The following is a 24,101-nucleotide window of genomic DNA, read 5'->3' on the forward strand; positions in this document are numbered from 1 at the left end:
AGGGTTAAATTCTAAGTACCTTGGGCTTGAAAAAAAATGTTTTTTCCTTTTTCTTGTCCCATTCATATGTTAAGCCTTTTGCTGCATATATGTGACTCCTTGGAAAATATATAGCATGTTTTGCATGAATTAAAAACTTTATATCAATGATGTCATACTGTACGTTTCCTTCTGCTTTTTCCCATTCAAATCCTAGATATAAGACTTGACTAAACAGAAATAGGTAAAATCATAATCATAATGGGATTTTATTTTATTGTGGTAAAATACACATAACATAAAATTTACCATCTTAACCATTTTTAAGTATACAGTTCAATGGGATTAAAAACATTCATAATGTTGTGCAACCATCACCACCATCCATCTCCAGAGCTCTTTTCATCTTATAACACTAAAACTCTACACCCATCATCATGGAATTTTTTAACCCAGAAAATTACAGATCAAATAAACAAAAAATAAGGATACAGGAAATTCAAATAATCATTATTAATAATCCAAATATTATATATATAGAGAAGGAAAGAGAGAAAGGACTGTGAAAAGAACATATATGCACAGGGCCAGCCCAGCGCAGTGGGTAAGTTCACACATTCCACTTCGGCAGCCCAGTTCGGATCCCGGGTGCAGACATGGCACTGCTTGTCAAGCCATGCTGTAGCAGGCGTCCCACATATAAAGCAGAGGAAGATGGGCACGGATGTTAGCTCAGGGCCAGTCTTCCTCAGCAAAAAAACAAGAGGAGGATTGGCAGCAGGTGTTAACTCAGGGCTGATCTTCCTCAAAAAAAAGAAAGGAACATATATTCACTATTTTGGGAGGACAGATAGCTGTGGCCGTGTTTTAGACCACAAGGAAATTATTCAGTAATTCCGTGGATATAGAGAGCATACAACTAAAAAGATTGCCTTAATCTTTTTAAAAATCTTTTTAACCTATAGGTGTTAAGTCACAGTGGTATTAAATGGGAAGCCTTGAGGAATTATAGCCTTGTTCATACCAGTACCTTGAGAATTAAGATTTAAGTGAGACTTCCTGGGGTTAAACATGCCCTCTGGAAGTCACACTTCAAGATAACCATCCCCATAAATAACAGGATTTGAGAGGAAGGTGTTGAAAGCCTGCCTATCCAAACGTCTGTGAGCTAGGACCAACTTAAAAATTCCTGTTCATCATGGGATGTACCCTTCCTGTTCATGAATGGGACTAATGGTTTAAAGGAATTCAGTCTATTCAGTTGAATTAATCAAGCATCAACCAAGGAACATACAAATGACTAAATAGAAAGGCCAGTGGAGAAAAAACAAAACAGAGAATCCAGGTATATAACCGAGTGCATATAGAAATTTCATGTAAAAGAAGGCAGCATATCCAGTCAGTGGGGAAAGGGTAGAATTTTTTTTTTACTGTTCCTAAAAAGTATTGAGTTTATTTTAAAGCATCACATCAAGTTTGAATCTCAGTAAACAAAGCCATGTCTTCATTATACGTTGACTTGGGCAAAGAGCACAGAATTGCATACAGCAAATGATATGATAAAGTAATATAAAGGGAAAGGAGTTTGCTTTTAGTAATAAAGTGGTGTGGAACTAAAGTACAATATGCACATCTTCTGGGTAAGTGATTTAAGCCATAATGTTTCTTGTCTTCTTAGAAGTTTTCAGAATTAAGATTTTAAAAATTGACCCCTCTATCTGATACTTGTGCCATTCACTGGAATAGAGGCATAGAAAAGATTCTCTCTGCTTAGATTAATGGATTCACGCAATATGTGCCTAAGCTGGAACAAAGAGATCAAACATCTGAGAGAGGGTGGCACTCATGATCACAGTTGTTTTATAAGGGGGAAATCGCGAAGATTTTTTCAACGAAGATCCAAGGAAAACAAGTCTTGGGCAATGAACGGTGACCTATTTTATAATAGTTAATAAAAAGTCTGAGCTCTTTGCAAAAGTATGCCATTTTAAACTTACTTGCCATCCTGTTTCCATAACATACATGTGCATATTTCACTGGGGCAAGCAACTTAGAAACATGGTTGCATCATAGCTGTGTAGTTAAGCAAGGGACTTATCAACTGAATGCATCTTTTTTGTGTGTGGGGGGGAAGTTATTTGTTCTGATTGCTGAAATATGCAATAAAAGGCTACATTTAGAAGCCTTGAAAACCTGTGGTTCAGTACATGGAAGTTTCAGCTACAAAAGAATGGGAATGTTATAATTGCCGTAGGAAATTATAATGTTGGACACATAAACATGACTTGGAACTACTTTTTGATCACAATAATGTCACATCAAAAAGGTGCGTATTTCACTAAAATTAATGAGGCAATTTGGGAACAAGAGACAGATTCTTTCTCTCTCTCTTTTTTGAACTCCTCAGTGTAGAGCTACAGATATACTTAGGCTGAAACAGTGACATAAAAAAGGGGAAACGTGTTTGCTTTTTAAAGTCATTGAAGTACATAAAATGCCTTGGCAGATAATACTGTTCTATGACGTCTACTGAAAATTTTATGTTCATCTCCCATTCTCCTCATCATAATGTTCACATTTTAATTACGTTTTCATTTTGATTGTTTGCATTCAAAAACAGCAACTAATCTATTATTTCAACCTTAAGCCTATTTCTTTTGAAGCCAAGATAATTTTGTTATTTTATAAAAGCAATGGAGATCCCTTTTTCAAGATGCTTAAGGCGGAATGGTTAAGCTTCATGCTGCTTTGTCTGAGCTTCTGTTTCCTTTGAACCAGGTGGGCCTGTCAAGCCTAAAAAGGAATACACTGCACTGTTTTCTCTGGCTTCAAAGAAGTCCTCATAGTCCCCACGGTACTGGGTTTCAGTGAAAACCTGAGGTGGCAGGGGGTACCCTGTGGCTGGTTGACTGTTTTCAGGTACATTTTCTCTCATCCACTTCCGATTTTCTTCATTGACTGCAATATCTTCTTCTTCAAATCCTATTTTGTTAGCTTCTAAGAAACCAAGCACATCTTGCTGTTTCTTCTTAATCGCCAGAGAGCCAGAGGAAGATGCAATATACACACAGGTCACCATCCTGGGAACAGCAACTGCAGTTGTTTGGGTCCTGAAAAAGCTGGAGAGCAGCTGCAGCCAAGGGTAGAATTTTAATAAGTGGTGTTGCCACAACTAATTAGACATATGGAAAAAGATAACATTAAGATAAACTTTGAATGGATCAGAGAGCTATATGAAGGGAAAAAATAAGAATTAGAAGAAAATCTGGATGAATTCCTTTACATTCTGGCAGTGAGGGAAACTTGCCTGATTATGATTCAAAATAGAGCAATAAAAGAAAATATTGATAAAATTCACTACACAAAAGCCAGGAAACTTTTTCATGGCAAAAAACACTATAAGAAAAATCAAGGGATAAGTGACAAACTGAGAAAAAAAATTAGTAATGTATCACAAAGTGTTAGTGTCAGTAATATTATAAAAAACTTTTAAGATTTGAAAAGAAAGTAATCAATGACATCAAAGGAAAAAATGGGGGGAAAATATGAACAGATCACAGAAGAATAAAGGTAAATGGCCCACTTGCAAATTAAAATTATACCGAGATAAAATTTCTTACCCATCATATTGGCAAAAATTCCATATCTAGCAACCTGCCCTGTTGGTGAGGCTGTATGGAAACAGACATTCTCAAGAGTTACTGGTGGTCTTCAGGGCCCTTCCTATAGCACCACCTGTTGCAAATATCAATAAACAAGAGGATATTCTTTTTCGTTAAAGTTGAAACACCTCATAAGGCTCTGGGAACTGGTAGAAAGGAGTTGAGAATTTTCTTTCCCCATTTTCTTTAAATCACTAGCAATGTCTATAAAGCCTTTTCGATTATTTTTCCTGAATTTTAATTTTCTAAAATTTTAATCACTTTTCTCTAACTAAAACCATTGCCTGATTTATGTTTTCCATTGTGACACACCTCATTCTTTTAAGAAAGTCACACACACTATCAGCTTTTATTTATAACAAAGGTTTGATGATCTTCGGAAAAAAAGGTTGCTGAGGAGCACCAAAAGGAAATGTGATTGCAATGGATGAAACATATAAACGTATGAAAACCCACAGTCTGGTGTCTAGCATAATGCTGTGCCTTCTGATTTCTACATGTTTGAGCCACTTAAAGATGAATTACAGAGCACTGCATCAAGATGACAAAGAGACCCCCAAATCCATTAAAGTAGGGGGGGCGTGCTTTAAAACTCTAAACAAGAATGTTTGTCAATGAGAATATTTTTCAAGCGACTCCACTTTATAATTGCGAGCAAAAAATATACTTGACAATGGCGACATCTGGCGGTCACCATCTTAACCAAATGACTAAATTAAGCATCACCAGTTGTGGAACAATCTGAGATTAGTGTCTCCTTGAGTGATTCAGTATGAAGTACCTTGCATCACCTATGAGGAATTCTTGCCAAAAATGTTTAACTTGAAGATAATCAAGGCTTTAGCCCTCATCTCTAGCCTACAGGAAATGCAAGAGATACAGGAACAGGTTAAATAGCACTATGAGGAAACAGACAAATCCAGAAAGTAGAACATTAAAAACGAAAACAAAAAAACTAGCCTATCTGTAGTTAACAAAACAAGAAATAAAAAATGTTGGAGGAGATGTGGAGGAAAAGGAACCCCCATACACTGCTGGTGGGAATGCAAACTGGTGCACCACTATGGGAAACACTATGGAGATTTCTCAGAAAATTAAAAATAGAAATATCATATGACCCAGCTATCCACTACTGGGTATTTATCCAAAGAACATGAAATCAACAATACAAAGAGACTTATGCACCCCTATGTTCATTGCAGCATTATTGACAATAGCCAAGACGTGGAAGGAACTCAAGTGCCCATCAATGGATGAATGGATAAAGAAGATGTGGTGTGTATATATACACACACACTCACACAATGGAATGCTACTTAACCATAAAAAAGACAAAATTGTGCCCTTTGTGAAAACATGGATAGATCTTGAGGGTATGATGCTAGGCAAAATAAGCCAGACAGATAAAGACAAACTGTGTGATTTCACTCATATGTGGAAGACAAACAAACACATAGATAAAGAGAACAGATTAGTGGTTACCAGAAGGGAAGGGGGTGAGGGGAGGGCAAAAGGGGTAAAGGGGCACATATGTATGGTGACCGATAAAAATTAGACTATTAGTGGTGAACATGATGCAATCTATGTAGAAACGGATATATAATAATGTACACCTGAAATTACACAATATTATAAATCAGTATGACCTCAACAAAATAATTTTTAAAAAGCTGGCCTATTCTCTTAAAAAGTCAATATCATGGGGGAAAAAATCGATGTAGGGAAAAAAAGTGGGAAGATTATTCCTAGGGTACGATTGATCACTGATCTGTTACTTGAAGTTTCTAACAAAAGTTCACTATGGCCAATAGGGTTGTATTTTTTGGTAGATGAGGTAAAAACTGCATGGTGCCCACATTTGACAAAATCCCAGAAAGTTACAAGACATTACCAATGAATTGTGAAGTAGAAAGAAACTTTTCTAAATTATCCATTAAAAAATTATTGTCATGGGGCCAGCCCAGTGACGTAGTAGGTAAGTTTGTGCACTCTGCTTAGGCAGCCTGGGGTTCACAGGTTCAGATTCCAGGCACAGAATCCTACATACCGCACATCAAGCCATGCTGTGGCAGCAGCATCTCACATATAAAGTAGAGGAGGATTGGCACAGATGTTAGCTCAGTGACAATCTTCCTTAAGCAAAAGGAAGAAGATTGGCAACAGATGATAGCTCAAGGCCAATCTTCCTCACACACACAAAAAAAATTATTGTCACATCAAAAGGTGATCAAAGAGTGTGCAACAGACCTGAAGGGGAAAAAAAGTATTACAGAGATGTGTCAGATAGTTAATTAAGAAAAGTATTTTATTTTTCTCAATTTTGTGATGTTTGAGGTGTATTTTAGCTTTGTGAAATTTGTTAATTTGTTGTGATTTATTTTCTCATTCTTGATAAGTACTCACTTCGGTGTCTACTTTTGTTTGGGTAATTTTGAATTTTGTTAAGAAGATCCCAAAAATTATACAGTCATGAGTTGCTTAGCAACACAGATACATTCTGAGAAATGTGTCATTAGTTGATTTCATCATTGTGCAAACATGGTAGCGTGTACTTACACAAACCTAGATAGTATAACCTACTATACGCTCAGGCTGTATGCCACTAATCTTATGGGGCCACTGTCTTACATGCTGCCTGTCATTGACCAAAACACCGTTATGTGGTGCATGATTGCTTAAGCTTCAAGCCCCTCAAAACTTTGATCTGAATGTGATGTTAGACAAGTTGCTTAGTTCTCTGAGCCAGAGTGAAGAGGGACTGTGAGGACGTGTCAGAAACAAACCGGAGAAGTGAATAGAAGCTACACCACAACAGTTCTTGATGCTAAGAGAGTGGGGGCTTCTCTCCTGCAGAAAATAGGGTGCCACAGAAGAGTTTTAGACGAAGGAGTAATATGATCAGAACTTCAGTGAGCACTGTAGAGAAGGGTCCAGAGTCAGGGAGACCTACGGCAATCTAATGCAAGAGCCTAGGTGAGAAAGGATGAGGATAGATTTTTCAACAGCTAAGGATCCAGCCATGTACTTACTCAAACTTCAGGAGAGACTGGCTGTGTGGGGGGAGCTTGAATGCTAACAAGCACATATTTACTACTTTAAGGACATATGCCCCCAAAATAAAGTGGATTCTTATGGTGATATTGAACCTCTTAATCTCAGGTTAGTGTGCCCGATGCACTGTAAGCCAAACACTGAGACATTGGTGTGTGGAGATGGAAAAAGGTTTGATTCGAAGTGACCAAGAAGGTAGGAGGACAGGTTCTCTCAAATCTGCCTTAACAGGAGAAGAAAGCAGGGAGTCTTTATAGAGCTAGGGGATATGGCAGGAGGAGTTTCAGAGAAACAAAGGGGAAGTCTGTGTTTCTTTCACTCACGAAAAGCCCCTAGGTAATCTGATCTCTGGGCCTCAAAGCAGCTGCAAGCTTGTTATCTGGTGATCCTTGATGGCATTCTCTTTCTTATATGAAACAAGCTCATAAATCCTTGTGACCCTTGAGTTACCCCTCAGGTTAAACAGGAAAACAGCAAATTAACAAAATTGACTTCTTTTCATAACAGTCAAAAGGTAATCTTATTGAATATTTACAGTGACCCTCAGGTACCTGGCTTCAGTGGGACATTGTCCAAGCTGAAAACAGACAAGGCTTGCGGGATGCTCCTGGCTGACCCGATCTAAGATCTCAAAAGCATGTGAGGGGCGGGGGTGGCTGCAGGCCAAGGAAGATAAGATCAAAACTTTATGCAAGAAGGAAGAGAGCTAAAAGTAAACCGCTCTCCTTCTTCTGTCTGTACAGAGAGTCCTCATCAATAGTGGATCATTTAATTAAACACAACTTTACATGCCAGGGCTTACTTTAAGTCACAGGCGTAGTCTTAATTATGAAATTAGAATGTTCACTACAATATGTTAATGGATACTTCAATGTTCATTGCAAAGATACATCTTCTCCCTTCTCCCTGAGCAAAGGTCACTGCAGGCAAACTGCAGGCTTCAGGGAACTATCTTTTTCTCTATTCCACATGGCTCCTCTCTCAGATTCCTAAGGGCTTCTGGCCCCTCTGAGATTGGAGTCCAAAGAGGGAGAACGAACAGGGAGGAGTGAAAAAGTTCACACTTGGCTAATACTGTCACAAGATGGCTTTGTGCTCTCTGGACTTGGCAGGTGTTTAAAGCTGACCCTTTCTCTTGTGGATTCTCCTGAGAGGTGCCTCTGACCACCACCGCCATGCTGTACACAGTACTCCTTTGACTGGCTTCTTCCTCTCTGTACTCTATACCCAGCATCTTCCTGTTGTGTGTCCTAGAATCTCCCCTGGCAGGCTGTACTCTTGGGCAGGATTCTTATTAATCCTGGCCAATATTTCTACACCATTTCTGAGAATTCCTGGGCTTTGCCCACCCCTTGGAGGGAATGCAGTTATTTTCCAAATGCAGGCTCAACTCTGTTCCATGGCCACTTTGGCTTTCTCAGCTACGAATCGGACACCAGTTCCCTGGGTCCCCAACAGCAGAGAACAGGTGTTCAGATCTATCCAATGGACCACATCCCTGAAGGAGGCTAAACTGGAATGATAGAGCACTACCACAGATAAAGAAGGCTGAAAGAACAGACCAGGTGGAACCACAAAGCCTAGAGTTTGGAACGAGCAGTCATTCCAAGCACAGGGTATGATTTCCAGCATTTGATCACTATGCAAAGGAGAGAGCTGAAGTATAAAACAAAGAATTCTCTCACTAGGAACTCAACAGCTCAGCTGTGGGAACCCCATCTGAAGGAAATGCTGCCAGGTGTTCTGTTCATCTGTAAGAAAGACATCTGTCCTCTACTCTTTTTTCCCAGGATTCTAAGAGAATACATGATCCTAATATGAGTAACATTTAGGGTATATTTGCAAGTATCCCTGGAAATGTCTAGGACCGTTTGGGGAACTGTTTCTAGGAAAATAATGTACTTCAGGCTAATAAGCCAGTAGGGGCTTGGAGCATGTAACTTTGGGGCATTATTCTAAATGTGATAGTGGACTCCAAGAGGGCACAAATTTTTATCTGTTTTGCTTACTGCTGAGAGCAGAGCCTAGAACATTTCCCTACAGCCTAGAACATTTCTGTGTAGTACAGAATTATCCTCTTTAAAGGGAAGTCTGGCATTTTCCCTCAGTTACTGGGAGGTGATCACTAGACTCAGAATATCCTATCTGATAAGAGCATCTTTGTGTACCTAGGAGCCTTGGGCCACACCAGATAGTCTAACAGTGTGATTTACGATGGAGGTTTTAAGCCAAGCAGTATCAGCTCAGCCTCCAGAGGGACTGGAGACTGTAGGTCAGCCACATAAGCTGTCAATCATGTCTGCATGATAGACCTCCAATAAAAACTCTGGATACCAAGGCTCAGGCGAGCTTCTCTGGTTGGCAATACTCCATGCATATTGTCACATATTTGTGCCAGGAGAGTAGCCTATTCATGACTCCACTGAGAGAGGACAACTGGAGGCTCTGTTCTTAGAACCTTCCTGGACTCTGTCCTAGGCATCTGTTCGCTTGGCTGATTTTAATCTGTACCTCTTTGCTATAATAAAGCATAACTGTGAGTATAACAGCTTACAGTGAATTCTGTGAATCCTCCAGTGAATTATCAAACATGAGGGTCATCTTGGGAAACCTCCCAAACTTGCCTTTGGTGTTAAAAGTGAGAGTGGTCTTGCAGACGGTCTCCCAAAAATTGCAAGTACTTTGCACAAGCAGATTTTCAATAAGTGTTTGTTGAATGAAGGAATTTGTATGTACCAACAAAGGACGCCACGCCACTTACCTAAGAGTAGTATTTTTGCAAATGTAGCATGATTAAGTTTTGTGTTCACATGATTTGCAAGACAAAATTAGACTTCATAATCCTGTGAGTTTTCTTCCCAACTATGCTTGGACTTTTCTGATCACATATTTCAGTTGCCACACTACTCTAAAAACCAAACATGAAGCAGATTTCTGCCTGAAGAGTGGGAATAACAGCAAAGTCAGTAAACTCTCTACAGGGCACAGGTAGGATTTGAGGCTAGCCTGGAATGAAGGTGGCATTGCCCATTGAAACTTCCTCCAGAGCTACTCCAGTGTGGACACGAAGAGGGCAGCTGGCCACAGGAGAGACGCGCCCTCCATCCATAGTTGGAAAAGCTTCACATAGTCAGGAATGACCACTCCAAAAAACCTCAGGGGCATAGCACAGTCTCTAAATTACTGCCATGGACAAAATGAGGTCTCCTCTCAGGATAAGACCATGTTATTTATGACCCCAGAGAGGATAAAGCCTGTAGATGTAACTTTGAGGGCTTCCTCCCCGCTCTTTCTCCTTTGGAGACACCAGGAAGGGTCTTCTCTGTCTCCGTTGGCACCTTTGCCGCAGGGACAGATACGTTCCCATTAACAGGTTACTTTCTGAAGACTTCACAGCTGCCTCACTTCACACAATGCTTTCAAGAGTGAAAGCTGTGAGGCAGTTGCCATAGAATGATTAGCAGAGAACAGAGTGTTATTATGATAAGGAGGCCCAGCAGCGCTTGAAAAGAACTTCATATTCATGATTCCTATCAGCTTCTTGATGGCCTGGCATCGGAGTTTTCTCCAAGGAGCCAATTCTGGTCTCAGAAATCACCAAAGAAATATTGGCTACATTATCCAGACCTGGGATCCCTGCCCTTTCTGCCTTTAGGAACCCAAGACAGCCATATGGTTTTGATCAGATATCCTCAAGTGATGCAAAATTTTGCTTTGAATACCCATAGTCTCTTTCCAAGAATTCCCACTTCAGTCTCAGAAATTTAAAGTCACTTCCATTTTCAAACTTCCCTGGTGGATCAATTCTGTGTTAGTGTAATCCAGATATTAGATGCTGCCCTTTAAGTTCTAGAGAACACTGGCTTGAACCTCCCTTCTACAGTCTATGGAAATCCAAAGCTTTTTCAACATTTCTACAAGTTCCCAGGGAGGTGTGTTCTCAAGTCCTCTTAGCTTCCAAGCTCCAGCCTCCTTGTGGGCTGCCTTTCTCTGTTCAGCTCCTTCCACAATTTTCACAGAAATCCTATTTACATAAACAACTTAGGTGTTTTATATTTTCTCAAAAATTTGGAGCAAGTTCAGTAATGGCAGCAACCTCACATTGAACTTGAGATATCTCCTTTCTTACAAATATCCTTTAACTACCAACTACTGGCTGATTCTCCCGCATAAAACACCTCCTCTAATCGTACCATCTCTCTCCATTCTTTCGTCTCTAACCTCCCCAAACAAATTCCACTCTTTATGGCAGCAGAGCGATTTAATTATTTTACTTTGTTGCTGTGATTCTTGCTCTTGAGTCCCATTCTTTATCAATCAGTTTATCAAGATATTTTCCTGAACAAAAGACACTACTCTGCCTGAAAAGAATCCTTGTGTAAACAATTAAAATGATTTTCTTCATTACGTAAAGAACTATTTTGGCACTATTGGGTTCCATCAACCAATGATCATCCTTGACAGACTACTGATTCATGGAGATGGACTCTGAAAGAGGGAATGCATGTAGAAAGTTTATCAAAGAGTGTTCTTGGAGGTAGCCCTGTAAGAAAATCAGGAAGGCAAGAATGGGCAGAGGGAGCGGGAAACCCACAATGGGATTGCAGTTAACACCTTAGTTCTGGAGTTGTCCAGCTCTGAACAAGTCTGGTATGGACCTCTGGAGTTGTCCCAAATTGAAGCAAAGCAAAGAGTCCTTTGTATCCTTTTAGTAGCCAGTTGTTAGCTAGGCGATGCTCCCTGCGAAGGGTGCAGAAACTTGAGCAAAGCAGTTCCTTGTTCCAAGTGCAATTACGAGTGAGGGATGCAGCTGTGGGCAGGTGGTGTCTGAAACCCCCAGCAGCTGGGGATTAGATGCATTGGCCTTAAAGAGGGAATCTGAGTGATCTGAGTGAATTCCACAATATCCATAGCAGCTCACCTCTTGTAACTCTCAGATCCATGGGAATGGCTTTCCATAATTCTGGTTGACCTGATTTGTTAGGAGACTTACAAGAGAAGGTTTAGTGGGTTAGACTACAGACCCCACTGCCACAGCTAAATTGAGGCCATAAGGATACTCATCATCATTCCCCCCTCCACCTCCCATTATGTATTTCCCTCACCATGCTGATGGTCTAAGTGGCTTACCTGGTGAAGTGACCCAGATCGTCATCCCTAAGGTGTCTGTGCCTAAATCTGCTATGTCTTTGTCAGGCTATGGCTACTGCACTTGTCCTTTACCGTTAAAACTGGGCGTGGGAATGCCAAGAGGCAATCCATGGATCTCTCGAGCACCACACTTATCCTTTGCTGCCCCATTGAGTAGTTGCAGCCCTGATTATCCCCTGCATTTCCTTTTTTGCCTGCTGTTCTCTTGGCACATGGGGTTGGAAGAGCCTGAGCCACAGCCATAGCTTTAAGTTCAGTGGGATTCTTACTGTGCCCGCTGATGGAAGTGGCCCCTTTTAGAGCTGCAGAGCTAAAGGTGCAGTATGGAAAACATAGATTCCCAAGAGGGTCACTGGGGGTGATGGTAAGTGGGGTCACTCCTACTTCCATCCTTTAGTTTCCAGATCCATGTTTTCTACCTTTTGGGGACAGAGAACAGCACCATGTAATGGTCATTGATTTAGGGTGTCCTGGATGATGGTAGCCCATCCTTATAGGGTGTTAACTCTAAACTGAGACCTTAGCTGGTCTTATAAAGACCATTCTACTGTTCTACCATGTAGGTGACTTCTAGGTGATGAAATATGTGATAGAACTAGAGGATTCCATGATCATGTGCCAACTACCATTTCTCTTTTGCTGTAAAGTGGAACCCTGAGCTTTGGTTCCTTGCTGATACCAAGCACTCTATAAGGTTTCAGATAGTGGTGTTGGCTGAGGCCCTGAATCAGGAAAGATAACCCATATAAAGAATATGTGTTGACCCTGGTCAAGACAATAGCTGCCCCTTCTAGTGTGCAAGGGATCCAATGTAGTCAGGTTGACACCAAGCGATTGGTTAGTTTCCTTAGGGGATGATGCTGTACTAGGGGCTCAGTGTTGGTCCCTGGTGCTAACAGGCTGGCATTTCACCAGAAGCAATAGCTAGATCAGCAGTTGAACTCATGCATAGCCTCCTTCCCACCGTGACTACCCTATTAAAGCACTCGTGCAAACATACAGGTAGCTAATGACAGAGGCTGAATGATGTCCCTTGACTGATTCACTTTGTCTACATTTGTTGTATAGTGCCTCTTCTATAATGAATTAGCTTCTAGTGGGATAATGTACGTGTGAAACAAAGATCTTCACACCTCCTGTAAGTCCACCTACATGCCTCTTCCCCAGACCTCCTTGTCCCTGACCTTCTAATCTGTCTCCTTCCAGGCCCCAAAACTGCCAGCCAGACCACTGGCTACTGCCTATGAATCCATCCATGTATCTTCATGCCTTGGGAAAGTCATATGACAAGGTATACTTCCCAGAAATTTTCCCGTTGAGAGGATTTCCCCACTACTATCTTTCAGTACCACATCTGAGTGTGTTCTGGTGCAGCAGAAGTTGACCCATTTGTAAACCAAGCTCAACTTCTTTTTCCCCCTATCAGCTGTCATAAGAGATCCCTCGTGCAGCTGGTGCTGAGGGAGACGTACATGATGACACAGGATCTGGGCCACCTGTTCATACACCTTAGCTGTGCCCTCTGGCCCTACTTGTGCCCTATCCCAGTGTACCACCTACATCTTAGGATGGGTTGCTGCTGGGCTCACTCGACCTTACAGTTTGGCTGTCTGAAAGAAAATGGTTCATGATGGACAGTTCTGGTTGTGTGGTGATCTGATATCCCTTGGTCAGATGCTCCATCTCGTCTAGACTGGACACCAGAAACTGCTTTCTGAATAGTGCATAGGTCTCTGCTGTAGATGGCATAACCTTTCTCCAGTTAGCACAATATCCACTACAGTTCTCCTTCATGGCACTTGGAACTCGGATAGGTAACAGAGGTGTAATTTTATTTCCCTCTCTGGCCTAGGTTACATTTTAAGCCCGGAGGTCAGAAATATTCTCCCCTTTTTTGTCATTGATAGCTATGAAAGATAATTGGTCATTGCATACCTTAATTCACAACCAACTTCATCACCACTCTTATTCCTTTCAAGCTTCCTCTCGCTAGTCTAAATAGCCAAATTTCTTTACCCTCTGGTTAGGAATTTTCACCAAAATGTCTCTGCCCCTGCTATAGGGGCAATTCTGTAAATTCAATTGGGAATTTGTAAATTCTGTAAATTCACATGGGAAAAAGTCTTCCAGGCACAATGGTATAGAGCTTTCTTAAACATTTTGTCCTATGGATCTTATATTAATTTTCCTCCTAGCTAGTAGGATTATTCTGTTTTTTATGCACTCTTTTTCTGAGCCATCACATTTATTCTCATGACTTCTGCTATCAGTATTCCAAGTCTTAAATCAATCACCCTCACCATCCTGGGATCTCAGAGTACAATGGTTATAATTCCTTTATTCATGACCAATCTTTTGTTTTCTATCACAGATCTGATAGGGTGAGTAGTATATTATTTAATTTTGCACACTTTTCATTATTCATGAGGCTGGACACTTGTTTCACACTCTTACCATGGAAATGATTTCTCCCTGTTTGAATTGCCTCTTCTTGTTGTGTGCCCGCTGTAGTGGATGCTGTGATACTCTCTCCAGCTCTCCCTTTCAGGACTGAGGCATTCATCCCCTCAGACACTGAGGGTTGATGGCTGATAGTTCTCAGCTGAGTCCCTCTCTGGGACCTGGTTTCGGCTGAAGGAGCTGCCTGACCCAAAGGCACACCCCCTTCTCCAGGGCAGCCTGAATCCGATGGCTGAGCAGCGTTGTAGGAAGGGAAGAATAAAGGCTTGGCCCCCTTGCCTCAAGGTGAAACATCCCAGCTCCCCATAAAATCAGTTGAGGCCTCTATTACAACTGCATCACGTTTCAACTCCGCCCTCTGACTGAACCCCCTTCCCTCACTCCCCCATGGGTGTGGATCCCCAAAGCACTCCACAATATACCTCCGGCGCATAAATCTCGGCCTCAGAGTCTGCTTCTTGGGGGACCCAATCTAGGCACTCATTTTTAAAAGCTCAGAATGTTTGTCTTATTCTTAACAATTAAAAATAAAGCTTAAAAAAAAACACACTGCATTAGCCCTAAATGTTACGTAGGTTAAATTTTTTTCTCGGTTCATTCTTATCTTTTCAGAACAAGTTAAGGAAAGCTATTTTGACACCTTAGGTGAGAAAGAAGAATAAAGAAGATACACCACTGCGAGGTAGGAAGGGGGTTAAGGAGTAGTAGCTCCTGTGTTCACATAGGGTGACTTAGGGGAAGAGATGAATAACCAGACTCACCCTCCCTAATCCTGGTCTTCTTCTCAGCTTTGCTCCTGAGCTGGAAGATTTATGTAAAAGACCTTAATAAACGTAGTCAGTTTTAACCAGATGATTTAAGACTGTTATACACTGGGTGAGTGGCTGTGGAGAAGGTGCTGATGGGAAAGCCCCACAATGCACTTGTAACAAACATTGTGCAAGATGTGAATGAAAAACTTGTACTCAGTTTACACTGCATGTCCTTTCTCGGAGCTTTAGATGTGTCTCATTCTGAGCAACTCCTATGGAGGGAGTGGTAAAAATGACCCCCCCCCCAAAAAAATGTGACTATGCAGATTTTAGTCTGTTGATATGCATCCTGAACCTTCTTTCAGTCTCAACTGCCTCTCAGTCCCCAACCTACAGGCCCTAGAGTCCTGTTCTTTAACCTGCAGGCCTCCTAAACTCCTGAGACCCACTTGTGCTCCCCTTCCAATCCCAGATTCAACATCTCTGTCACCACTACACACACACATGTGCATATACACACCTTCACTATTCTTTCCCTGGCCTCAACAGTGGCATTGTAGGTACCCTATCTTGCCAGCTGTCCCCTGTCTTAACAGAAATGACTGCTTCTCTCTTATCCTTTATAATGGGACTCTCCTCACTCTCCTTCCCCATCTTCTGAGCCAAGACTTCATGTCTGATATGGAAGAATTGTTGGCCCAAATTTGGGCCATTAGCAAACACCTGAACTGGAGGCTCCAATGTCTGATCTCTTCTCTCAACACACAGTGGGTGCTCCAGTGTCCCCGTCCTCACAGGTGGTAAGATGGTGAGAGATTGAGCCCTACCCTCCTATCTCTAAAGAAAAACTGAGGCCTTCACTAAGAAGCGCTGAGGTCCAAAGATACCAAAACAGAGTGGCATAAGCCTAGGGTTTTGGAAAAAGAGGGCTGTGAGCTAATAGGGGATTAGGAGAGAATTCCCACATTGAGGGAAGTGAGCCAGTAGACAGGAACTTCTCCCACATTAGGAGAGACTGAATGATTGTCCTCTGGACCCAAACCCTATAAAAACCTGGTCTTGCTGGCCTCCTACACGACAGAGGGACAAAGTCAAGAACCTCTGATTTCAGAAATCAATTAGAGCAGGTCTCATTTTCTTGGTGAAAAGTGATAAACCTGAGAAAACTTACCTCATATAATATTTTCCCAAAACATGTTCAGTGGAAAAGTATTTGTCTCTGATTTAAAAGCTCAAAATTGTCCAGAAAACAAAATGTTCTCCCCTAGGACACCTTCTTGCTACACAATATCTCATTTACATCCGGCCCATCTTGTCTTCTTCCCCGCAGCCTTCTTCAGTTCAAAGAGAGACCCACCCCTCCATCCCTTCCTCTTTACTGTAGGATCTTGATCCATTTCTTGTTTCCTCTCCATCCTAATTCTTCAACCAGTTCCTTTCTACTGGTTCTTTTCCTTTAGCCTAAACCCCTTTCTAATAACCACACCTGAAGGCCTGGGATGCTAAGCAGCACGATTCCACTAGGCACCATAAACATCATAGTCTATGTGAATGGTGCCCCCTGGAGTTGAGCAGTGCACATAATAAAATGAAAGACCAAAGATGAATGGGAAAAAGGAGCATTTCCTCTGCTCACTAAGTGGCACTCTGGCAGTTTTCAACTACACGATGTGCAAGTGGTTGAGAGGTTGGCCACAGCAATTCAGTGAGCTTGCTACCATTTTCTTAACCAAGTAAACCTTTATTACAAGGGTCCTGGGATTATAGACTCAGATTCTAAAAGAAGCTTTGAGTTTGTGTAACCTCAGCTTAAAACTTCTCCAGTGGAAGAAGTACAATTCCCACTTAAACAACTCAGTCAGCTCTTTAGTCATCTGTTCATGAATTCAATCAGGAAGCATTTATTGAGCACTTCCTATGTATCAGGCACTGTGCTCCATGCTGAGGATTCAGGTGAGGATAAAAAGAAAAGAACAAGATTCCTACACTCATGGACCTTTTTGGCATTAATCAAAAATTCATACAAATACCATTAAACTGTAACAGTGGAAAGAACTGCAAAGGAAAGGTACATGATGCCATGAGAACATCTAATAGACCAAGACAGGAAGTTCAAGGAAGGCTTCTTTGAGAACAGGATGGTTAACATCTGAAGGGAGAGTAGGCATTGATTAGAAAAAATGGAAGTGAAAGGTCAGGAGCAGAGATAAATGCATGTTCTAGGCCTGTGGGGAGCTTGAAGAAGTGAATGATGAAAACTAGAGTGACCAGAACACTGTGAGTAAGTGGGAGTGTCGAGTGAGATGGGGCTGGAGAGATAGGGAAGGCCAGAACTGGTAAGCCTTACAGGCCATAATACAGGTTTTGGTCTTTGTTCCAAGAATAACTGGAAGTCATTTAAGGGTTATAAGCAGGGAAAAGACTTGATCATATCTGTGTTTTAAAAGAATCACTTTGGCTGCAATGTGGCTAACATATTGGAGGGGCCTTAGAGACGTGGGAAACAAATTAGGAGATTATTGTAGTAGAGCAAGAGAGCGAAGCTGGTGGCTTGTACTGAGGTTGGTTTGGAAAGCTCTGACTATTAAAAGTTCCTTCCTTATAGCAAAGCAAAACTTACATCCAGTGGCCCCAGCTCTTTCTTCTGGGACCACGAAGAACAAGTCAACTCCACGTCAACATGGCAGTCCTTTAAGTAGATTAAGGAATGCATTCCACTGCCACTTCTTCACTCTACTTCATCTTGCCCTCGTTGCTTAGTCCTCTTTTCTTCCTGTTTAAAAAGTATAACTCTGGAGTTGGCCCCATGGTGTAGTGGTTGAGTTTGGCATGCTCCACTTCGAGGGCCCAAGTTCACAGGTTCGAATCCTGGGTGTGGACTGACACCACTTGTCAGCCATGCTGTGGCAGCAACCCACATAAAAAAAGAGGAAGATTGGCACAGATGTTAGCTCAGGGTGAATCTTCCTCAGCAAAAAAAAAGAAAGAAAGAAAAGAAAAAGCACGATTCTTTTAATAGGCCCTCGAATGGCCTGAATATTAATCCCCTTCTCCATCCTCACTGCCCCTCTCAGAAAAGCCTCAGTTGGCCAATAAAGACTAAATCTTTCAATGAGTCAGAGCTTCCAGAGACTAAGAGGAACACAAAAATAGGATTGAGATGTTAAGCCCTGATTACAGTATGAAAAGAAACAAGGAAGAGTTGACTCTACAACCTGACAACTAGAAGATTATTAATTAACCTCTGACTTCTCCATCAGGCTAATAATAATAGAAATCAACATGTATTGAGACTATTTTATTTTATTTTCTATTTTATTTTAAAGATTTTATTTTTCCTTTTCTCCCCAAAGCCCCCTAGTACATAGTTGTATATATATATTTTTTAGTTGTGGGTCCTTCTAGTTGTGGCATGTGGGACACTGCCTCAGCATGGCTTAATGAGCGGTGCCATGTCCGCACCCAGGATTCAAACTGGCTAAAACCTGGGCCGCTGAAGCAGAGCGCGTGAACTTAACTACCCAGCCACAGGGCTGGCCCTGAGACTATTTTAAACATATTGCACACATTAATTCATTTGGGCCTCACAGCAACCCTTGAGGTAGGTCCTAATATTATTCCCATTTTACAGATGAGAAAAATAAGGTCTGAGAGACTAAGCTCACACAGCCAGTAAGCATCAGAGCCAGGACTCAGGTGCAGTCTGATTTCAGGGCCTGTGCTCTTAGTCACTACGCTACACTGCCCTCAAGAGCAAGGAAAAAGTACATTCAAACTTCTAAGGGAAAAATAAACACAATGAAAAGGAACTAAAGCCCCAAATTAGAGAAGAAAAGAACTGGAGAATTTCTAACTACTTGATTTAATTTTCGTCTGAAGCCCAGATGAAAAATAGTTTAAGACGCTGAAAGAACAATCATCTATGAACCCAAAATAACAGTTGGCCGTCTTTAAGAACTATTGGAAGATGACCAGAGACACTCAACAGATTAAAAGGACAAATGTTCAAAACAGAAGAAGAGTCGATTTTAGGCAATTGGTGTTCTTCATATCTCTCTCCGTCTTACCTCACTTCTGTATTAGTATCTTTTATTGCTGATCAGGATGTACCAAACGGCTTTAGAAAAAGACTTTGAAATTCTGGCTCTTTTAACTAATCATCCATTCATTCACTCACAAATCTTTATTGAATACCTGCTACTTGCCACACAGACTGGTAGGTGCTGGAGAGTCAAAACAGACAGAGTTCCTACCCTCATGGAAGATCATTGCTGATATAATAAGCACATAAATGTAGGCATAATTATAAACTAAATCATGTGCTACGATTATTTAAGAAATTGCTTCCAGAGCAGTTTCTAACTGTTTAGTGAAAAGCAAGAATGTAAGTGATTGTTCTATTACCTATTTTTAACAAAATTTACACAATGGAAAAATATATTTCAAACCTTTTAGGGGCTGGCCCCCTGGCCGAGTGGTTAAGTCTGTGCACTCCGCTGCAGGCGGCCCAGTGTTTCATTGGTTTGAATCCTGGGCACGGACATGGCACTGCTCATCAAACCACACTGAGGCAGCGTCCCACATGCTACAACTAGAAGGACCCACAACGAAGAATATACAACTATGTACTGGGGGGCTTTGGGGAGAAAAAGGAAAAAATAAAATCTTTAAAAAAAAAAAAACCTTTTAATGACTTAAAAGTTTGATCATAGCCTTACGGTAAGAATAGGCCTAAAATTAGACAATAAAAAAAGATTGTAAAATTATATTACATAAATAACTGAAATACCATTAAAAATATTAATAAAAATGAAATTGAAGAATCTGTTTTAAGCCAATTTTTTAAAATTTATTGAGATATAATTCATATACCATAAAATTCATCCCTTTCAAGTGTACAGTTCAGTGGATGTTAGTATATTCACGAGGTTGCACAACTATCATCAGTGTCTAATTCCAGAACATTATCACCCCAAAAAGAAACCCCATACCCATTAGCTGTCACTCTCTGTATTTCCCCTCCCTGCCGTCCTTGACAACCATAAATCTGTTTTCTATCCCTATGGATCTGCCTAATCTGGACATTTCGTATAAATGCAATAATAGAATAGGGGGCCTTTTGTGTCTGACTTTTTTCACTTAGAGTGTTTTCAAGGTTCATCTATGTTGTAGCATATATCAGCACTTCATCTCTTTTAATGGTGGAAAAATATTTCATTGTACAGATATGCCACATTTTGTTTATCCATTCGTCAGTTGATGGACATTTGAGTTGTCTCCACTTTTTAACTATAATGAATAATGTTGCTATGAACATTCATGTTCAAGTTTTTTGTAGACGTATTTTTTCAATTTTGGGGGGTATATACCCAAGAGTAGATTTGCTGGATCATATGATAACTCTATGTTTAACCTTTTGGGGAGTGGTAGAATGTTTTCCAAAGTGGCCGCACCATTTTACAGTCTGCCAGCAGTGTACAGGGCAGCACTTGCTATTGTCCTTCTTTTGATTATAGCCATACGGGTGAGTATGAAGTGGTATCTCATTGCGGTTTTGATTTGCATTTCCCTGGTGGCTAATGATGTTGAGCATCCTTTCCTGTGCTTATTGGTCATTTGTATGTGTTGTGTGGAGAAATATCTGTTCATATCCTTTGCCCATTTTTTGTTGGTGGGATGCTGATTCTTTTTAATTTTGAGGTATTATCAGATGCAGTAAATAAAATCAAGGTTAAATATTTTACAGAATTTCTTTTAGGTAAGTTTTACATAAATCAATATGGTAATTATAACTTGTCAAATCATATAACATCTTTATTCAAATTATAGTCAAGTCTCATCTTATTAAATGCTTTCTTTTCTACTTCCATTAACAAAAAATAAAATTACGTGCTAGTTAGCAGACCAATCAGATTTTAGCAATATATTCTTTTCTGTTTCACTAAGTATATAGGAAAAGTTTGATCATGAACTCTGACGAAATTAATGTATCCATTTCTGATTTTTACATATATTCTTAACCGTCCTCAAAGCCCAACACCAGAATTTGATAGATGTAAACATATACATTTGCTGAAGGCATACTATATCATTTTTCTCATTTCATAAACTTATAATGGAAACAATATTTTGCTGCATAGTTATGAAAAAATTAACTATTTACATGTCATTTGACTTTATCACTTTAATAATCTACCTTGTAAGATGTGTTCTAAAATGCATTTCTCAATGGTTTTTGTTAATATTCCTCAAAGTATCAAAATCTATAAAATATACATTGATATATTAATTTGAATTGATAGAATGAAGTCAGACGTGCTATTGGTTTGATTTTACTGACTCAGTTGACAGTGAGGACTACCTTTGCTAATTATGTTAACATAGCCAATATTTCCTATAAATTGAATTCATTAATCTGCAACCTCAAGTTTTGACACCAGCCAAAGTTGACTGTAAGTGAAATCCTAACCCAAATTGTTGTACTTCTGTTGTTTGTTTACTTTTGTGAGGAAGATTGGCCCTGAGCTAACATCTGTTGCCAATCTTCCTCTTTTTGCTTGAGGAACACTGTCGCTGAGCTGACATCTGTGCCAGTCTTCCTCTATTTTTTGTATCTGAGACACCGCCACAGCATGTCATGATGAGTGTCTGCGCCCAAGATCCACACCTGAGAACCCCAGGCTGCCAAATTGGAGTGTGTGAACTTAACCACTACACCACCAGGCTGGCCCTGTTGGGATTTTTTTTTAATTGAGATCATAATAGTTTATAACATTGTGAAATTTCCGTTGTACATTATTATTTGTCAGTCACCAAATAAATGTGTCCCTTTATTTAACCCTTATGCCTGCCCCCCAATCCCTTTCCCCTCTGGTAACCACTAATCAGTTCTCTTAGTCTCTGTGTATATCTTCCACATACGAGTGAAATCATGCGGTATTTATCTTTCTCTGTCTGGCTTATTTTGGTTAATGTCATACCCTCAAAGTCCATCCATGTTGTTGCAAATGTCACAATTTTGTCTTTTTTATGGCTGCGTGGTATTCCATTGTATACATATACCACATCTTCTTTATCCATTCATCAGTCAATGAGCACTTGAGTTGCTCCTACTTCTTGGCTATTGTGAATAATGTTGCAATGAACATAAGGGTGCATAAGTCTCTTTGAATTGTTGGTTTCAAGTTCTTTGGATAAATACCCAGTAGTGGGATACCTGGATCATACAGTGTTTCTACTTTTAGTTTTTTGAGAAATCTCCATACTGTTTTCCATAGTGGCTGCACCAGTTTGCATTCCCACCAGCAGTCTATGAGGGTTCACTTTTCTCCACATCCTCTCCAATATTTGCTAATTTTTGTCTTGGTGATTATAGCCATTCTACAGGTATAAGGTGATATCTTAGTGTAGTTTTGGTTCACGTTTCCAAGATGATTAGCGACATTGAGCATCTTTTTGTGTGCCTATTGGTCATCTATATGTCTTCTTTGGAAAAGTATCTGTTCATATCCTCTGCCCATTTTTTGATCAGTTGTTTTGTTGTTGTTGTTGAGTTGTCTGAGTTCTTTAAGTATTTTGGAGATTGACCCCTTGTTGGATATATGATTTGCAAATATTTTCTCCCAGTTGTTGGGTTGTCTTTTCATTTTGTTCCTGATTTCCTTTGCCTTGCAGAAGCTAACTTTAGTCTGATGAAGTCCCACTTGTTTATTTTTCATTTCCCTGGCCCATGATGGTATTTGAAAAGATCCTTCGAAGACTGATGTCAAAGAGTGTACTGCCTATATTTTCTTCTAGGAGTTTTATGGTTTCACGTCTTACCCTCCAAGTCTTTGATCCATTTTGAGTTGATCTTTATATATGGCAAAAGATAGTGGTCTATCTTCATTCTTTTGCATGTGGCTGTCCAGTTTTCCCAACACCATTTGTCGAAGAGACTTTCCTTTCTCCATTGTATGTTCTTAGCCCTTCGTCGAAGATTAGCTGTCCATAGATGCATGGTTTTATTTCTTGGTTTTCAATTCTGTTCCATTGATCTGTGCACCTGTTTTTGTACCAGTACCATGCTGTTTTGATTACTGTAGCTTTGTAGACTATTTTGAAGGCCGGGATTGTGAAGCCTCCAGCTTTGTTCTTTTTTCTCAGGATTGCTTTAGCTATTTGCGGTCTTTTGTTGTCCCATATGATTTTTGGATTCTTTGTTCTGTTTCCATGGAGAATGTTATTGGGATTCTGATTAGGATTGCATTGAATATGTAGATTGCTTTAGGTAGTGTGGACATTTTAACTATGTTTATTCTTCCAATCCATATGCATGAAATATCTTTCCATTTCTTTATGTCATCATTGATTTCTTTCAATAATGTCCTATAGTTTTCATTGTATAGGTCTTTCACCTCCTTGGTTAAATTTATTCCTAGATATTTTATTTTTTTATTGCAATTGTAAATGGAATTGTAGTCTTGTGTTCTCTTTATGTTAGTTTGTTATTAGAGTATAGAAATGCAACTGAGTTTGTAAGTTGATTTTGTATCCTGCAACTTTGCTGTAGTTCTTGATTATTTCTAATAGTTTTCTGATGGATTCTTTATGGTTGTCTATGTATAAAATCCTGTCACCTGAAAACAGCGAGAGTTTCATGTCTTCTTTGCCTATTTGGACTTCTTTTATTTCTTTTTCTTGCCTAATTGCTCTTACCAAAACCTCCACTACTGTGTTGAATAAGAGTTGTGAGAATGGTCACCCTTGTCTTGTTTCTGTTCTCACAGGGATGGCTTTCAGTTTTTCCCTGTTGAGTATGATGTTGGCTGGGGGGTTCTCATATATGGCCTTTATTATGTTGAGGCACTTTCCTTCTATTTCCATCTTATTGAGAGTTTTTATCATAAATGGATGTTGGATCTTGTCAAATGCCTTCTCTGCATCTATTGAGGTGATCATTCTGTTGTTATTCCTCATTGTGTTAATGTGGTCTATCACATTGATTGATTTGCAGATGTTGAACCATCCCTGCATCCCTGGTGTAAATCCCACTTGATCATGGTGT

The 24,101-nt window shown here is 40.2% G+C and overlaps 1 protein-coding gene across 6 annotated transcripts in view; it reads right to left on the minus strand.

Moving 5' to 3' along the window:
* Nucleotides 1–237: 237 nt before the first annotated feature.
* Nucleotides 238–24,101, minus strand: part of LOC106842746 (adapter SH3BGRL-like) — a 48,902-nt gene continuing 25,038 nt past the window's right edge. For 3 of the 6 annotated variants that reach the window (XM_044779036.2, XM_044779037.2, XM_070518968.1), the window contains 2 exons: nt 17,676–17,956; nt 2,698–3,109 (listed from right to left, as the gene is read on the minus strand). In XM_044779036.2, coding sequence (XP_044634971.1) covers nt 2,711–3,109; nt 17,676–17,768 — 492 coding nt within the window. In that variant the 5' untranslated portion in view covers nt 17,769–17,956 and the 3' untranslated portion in view covers nt 2,698–2,710. Of the gene's footprint in view, nt 784–2,697; nt 3,110–17,675; nt 17,957–24,101 lie in introns of those variants that run through there. The other 3 variants (XR_011506282.1, XR_011506283.1, XM_044779038.2) reach the window with 3 other exon arrangements.

This window comes from Equus asinus, chromosome 10 (genome assembly GCF_041296235.1).
Source record: "Equus asinus isolate D_3611 breed Donkey chromosome 10, EquAss-T2T_v2, whole genome shotgun sequence".
Classification (NCBI taxonomy): Eukaryota; Metazoa; Chordata; class Mammalia; order Perissodactyla; family Equidae; genus Equus; species Equus asinus.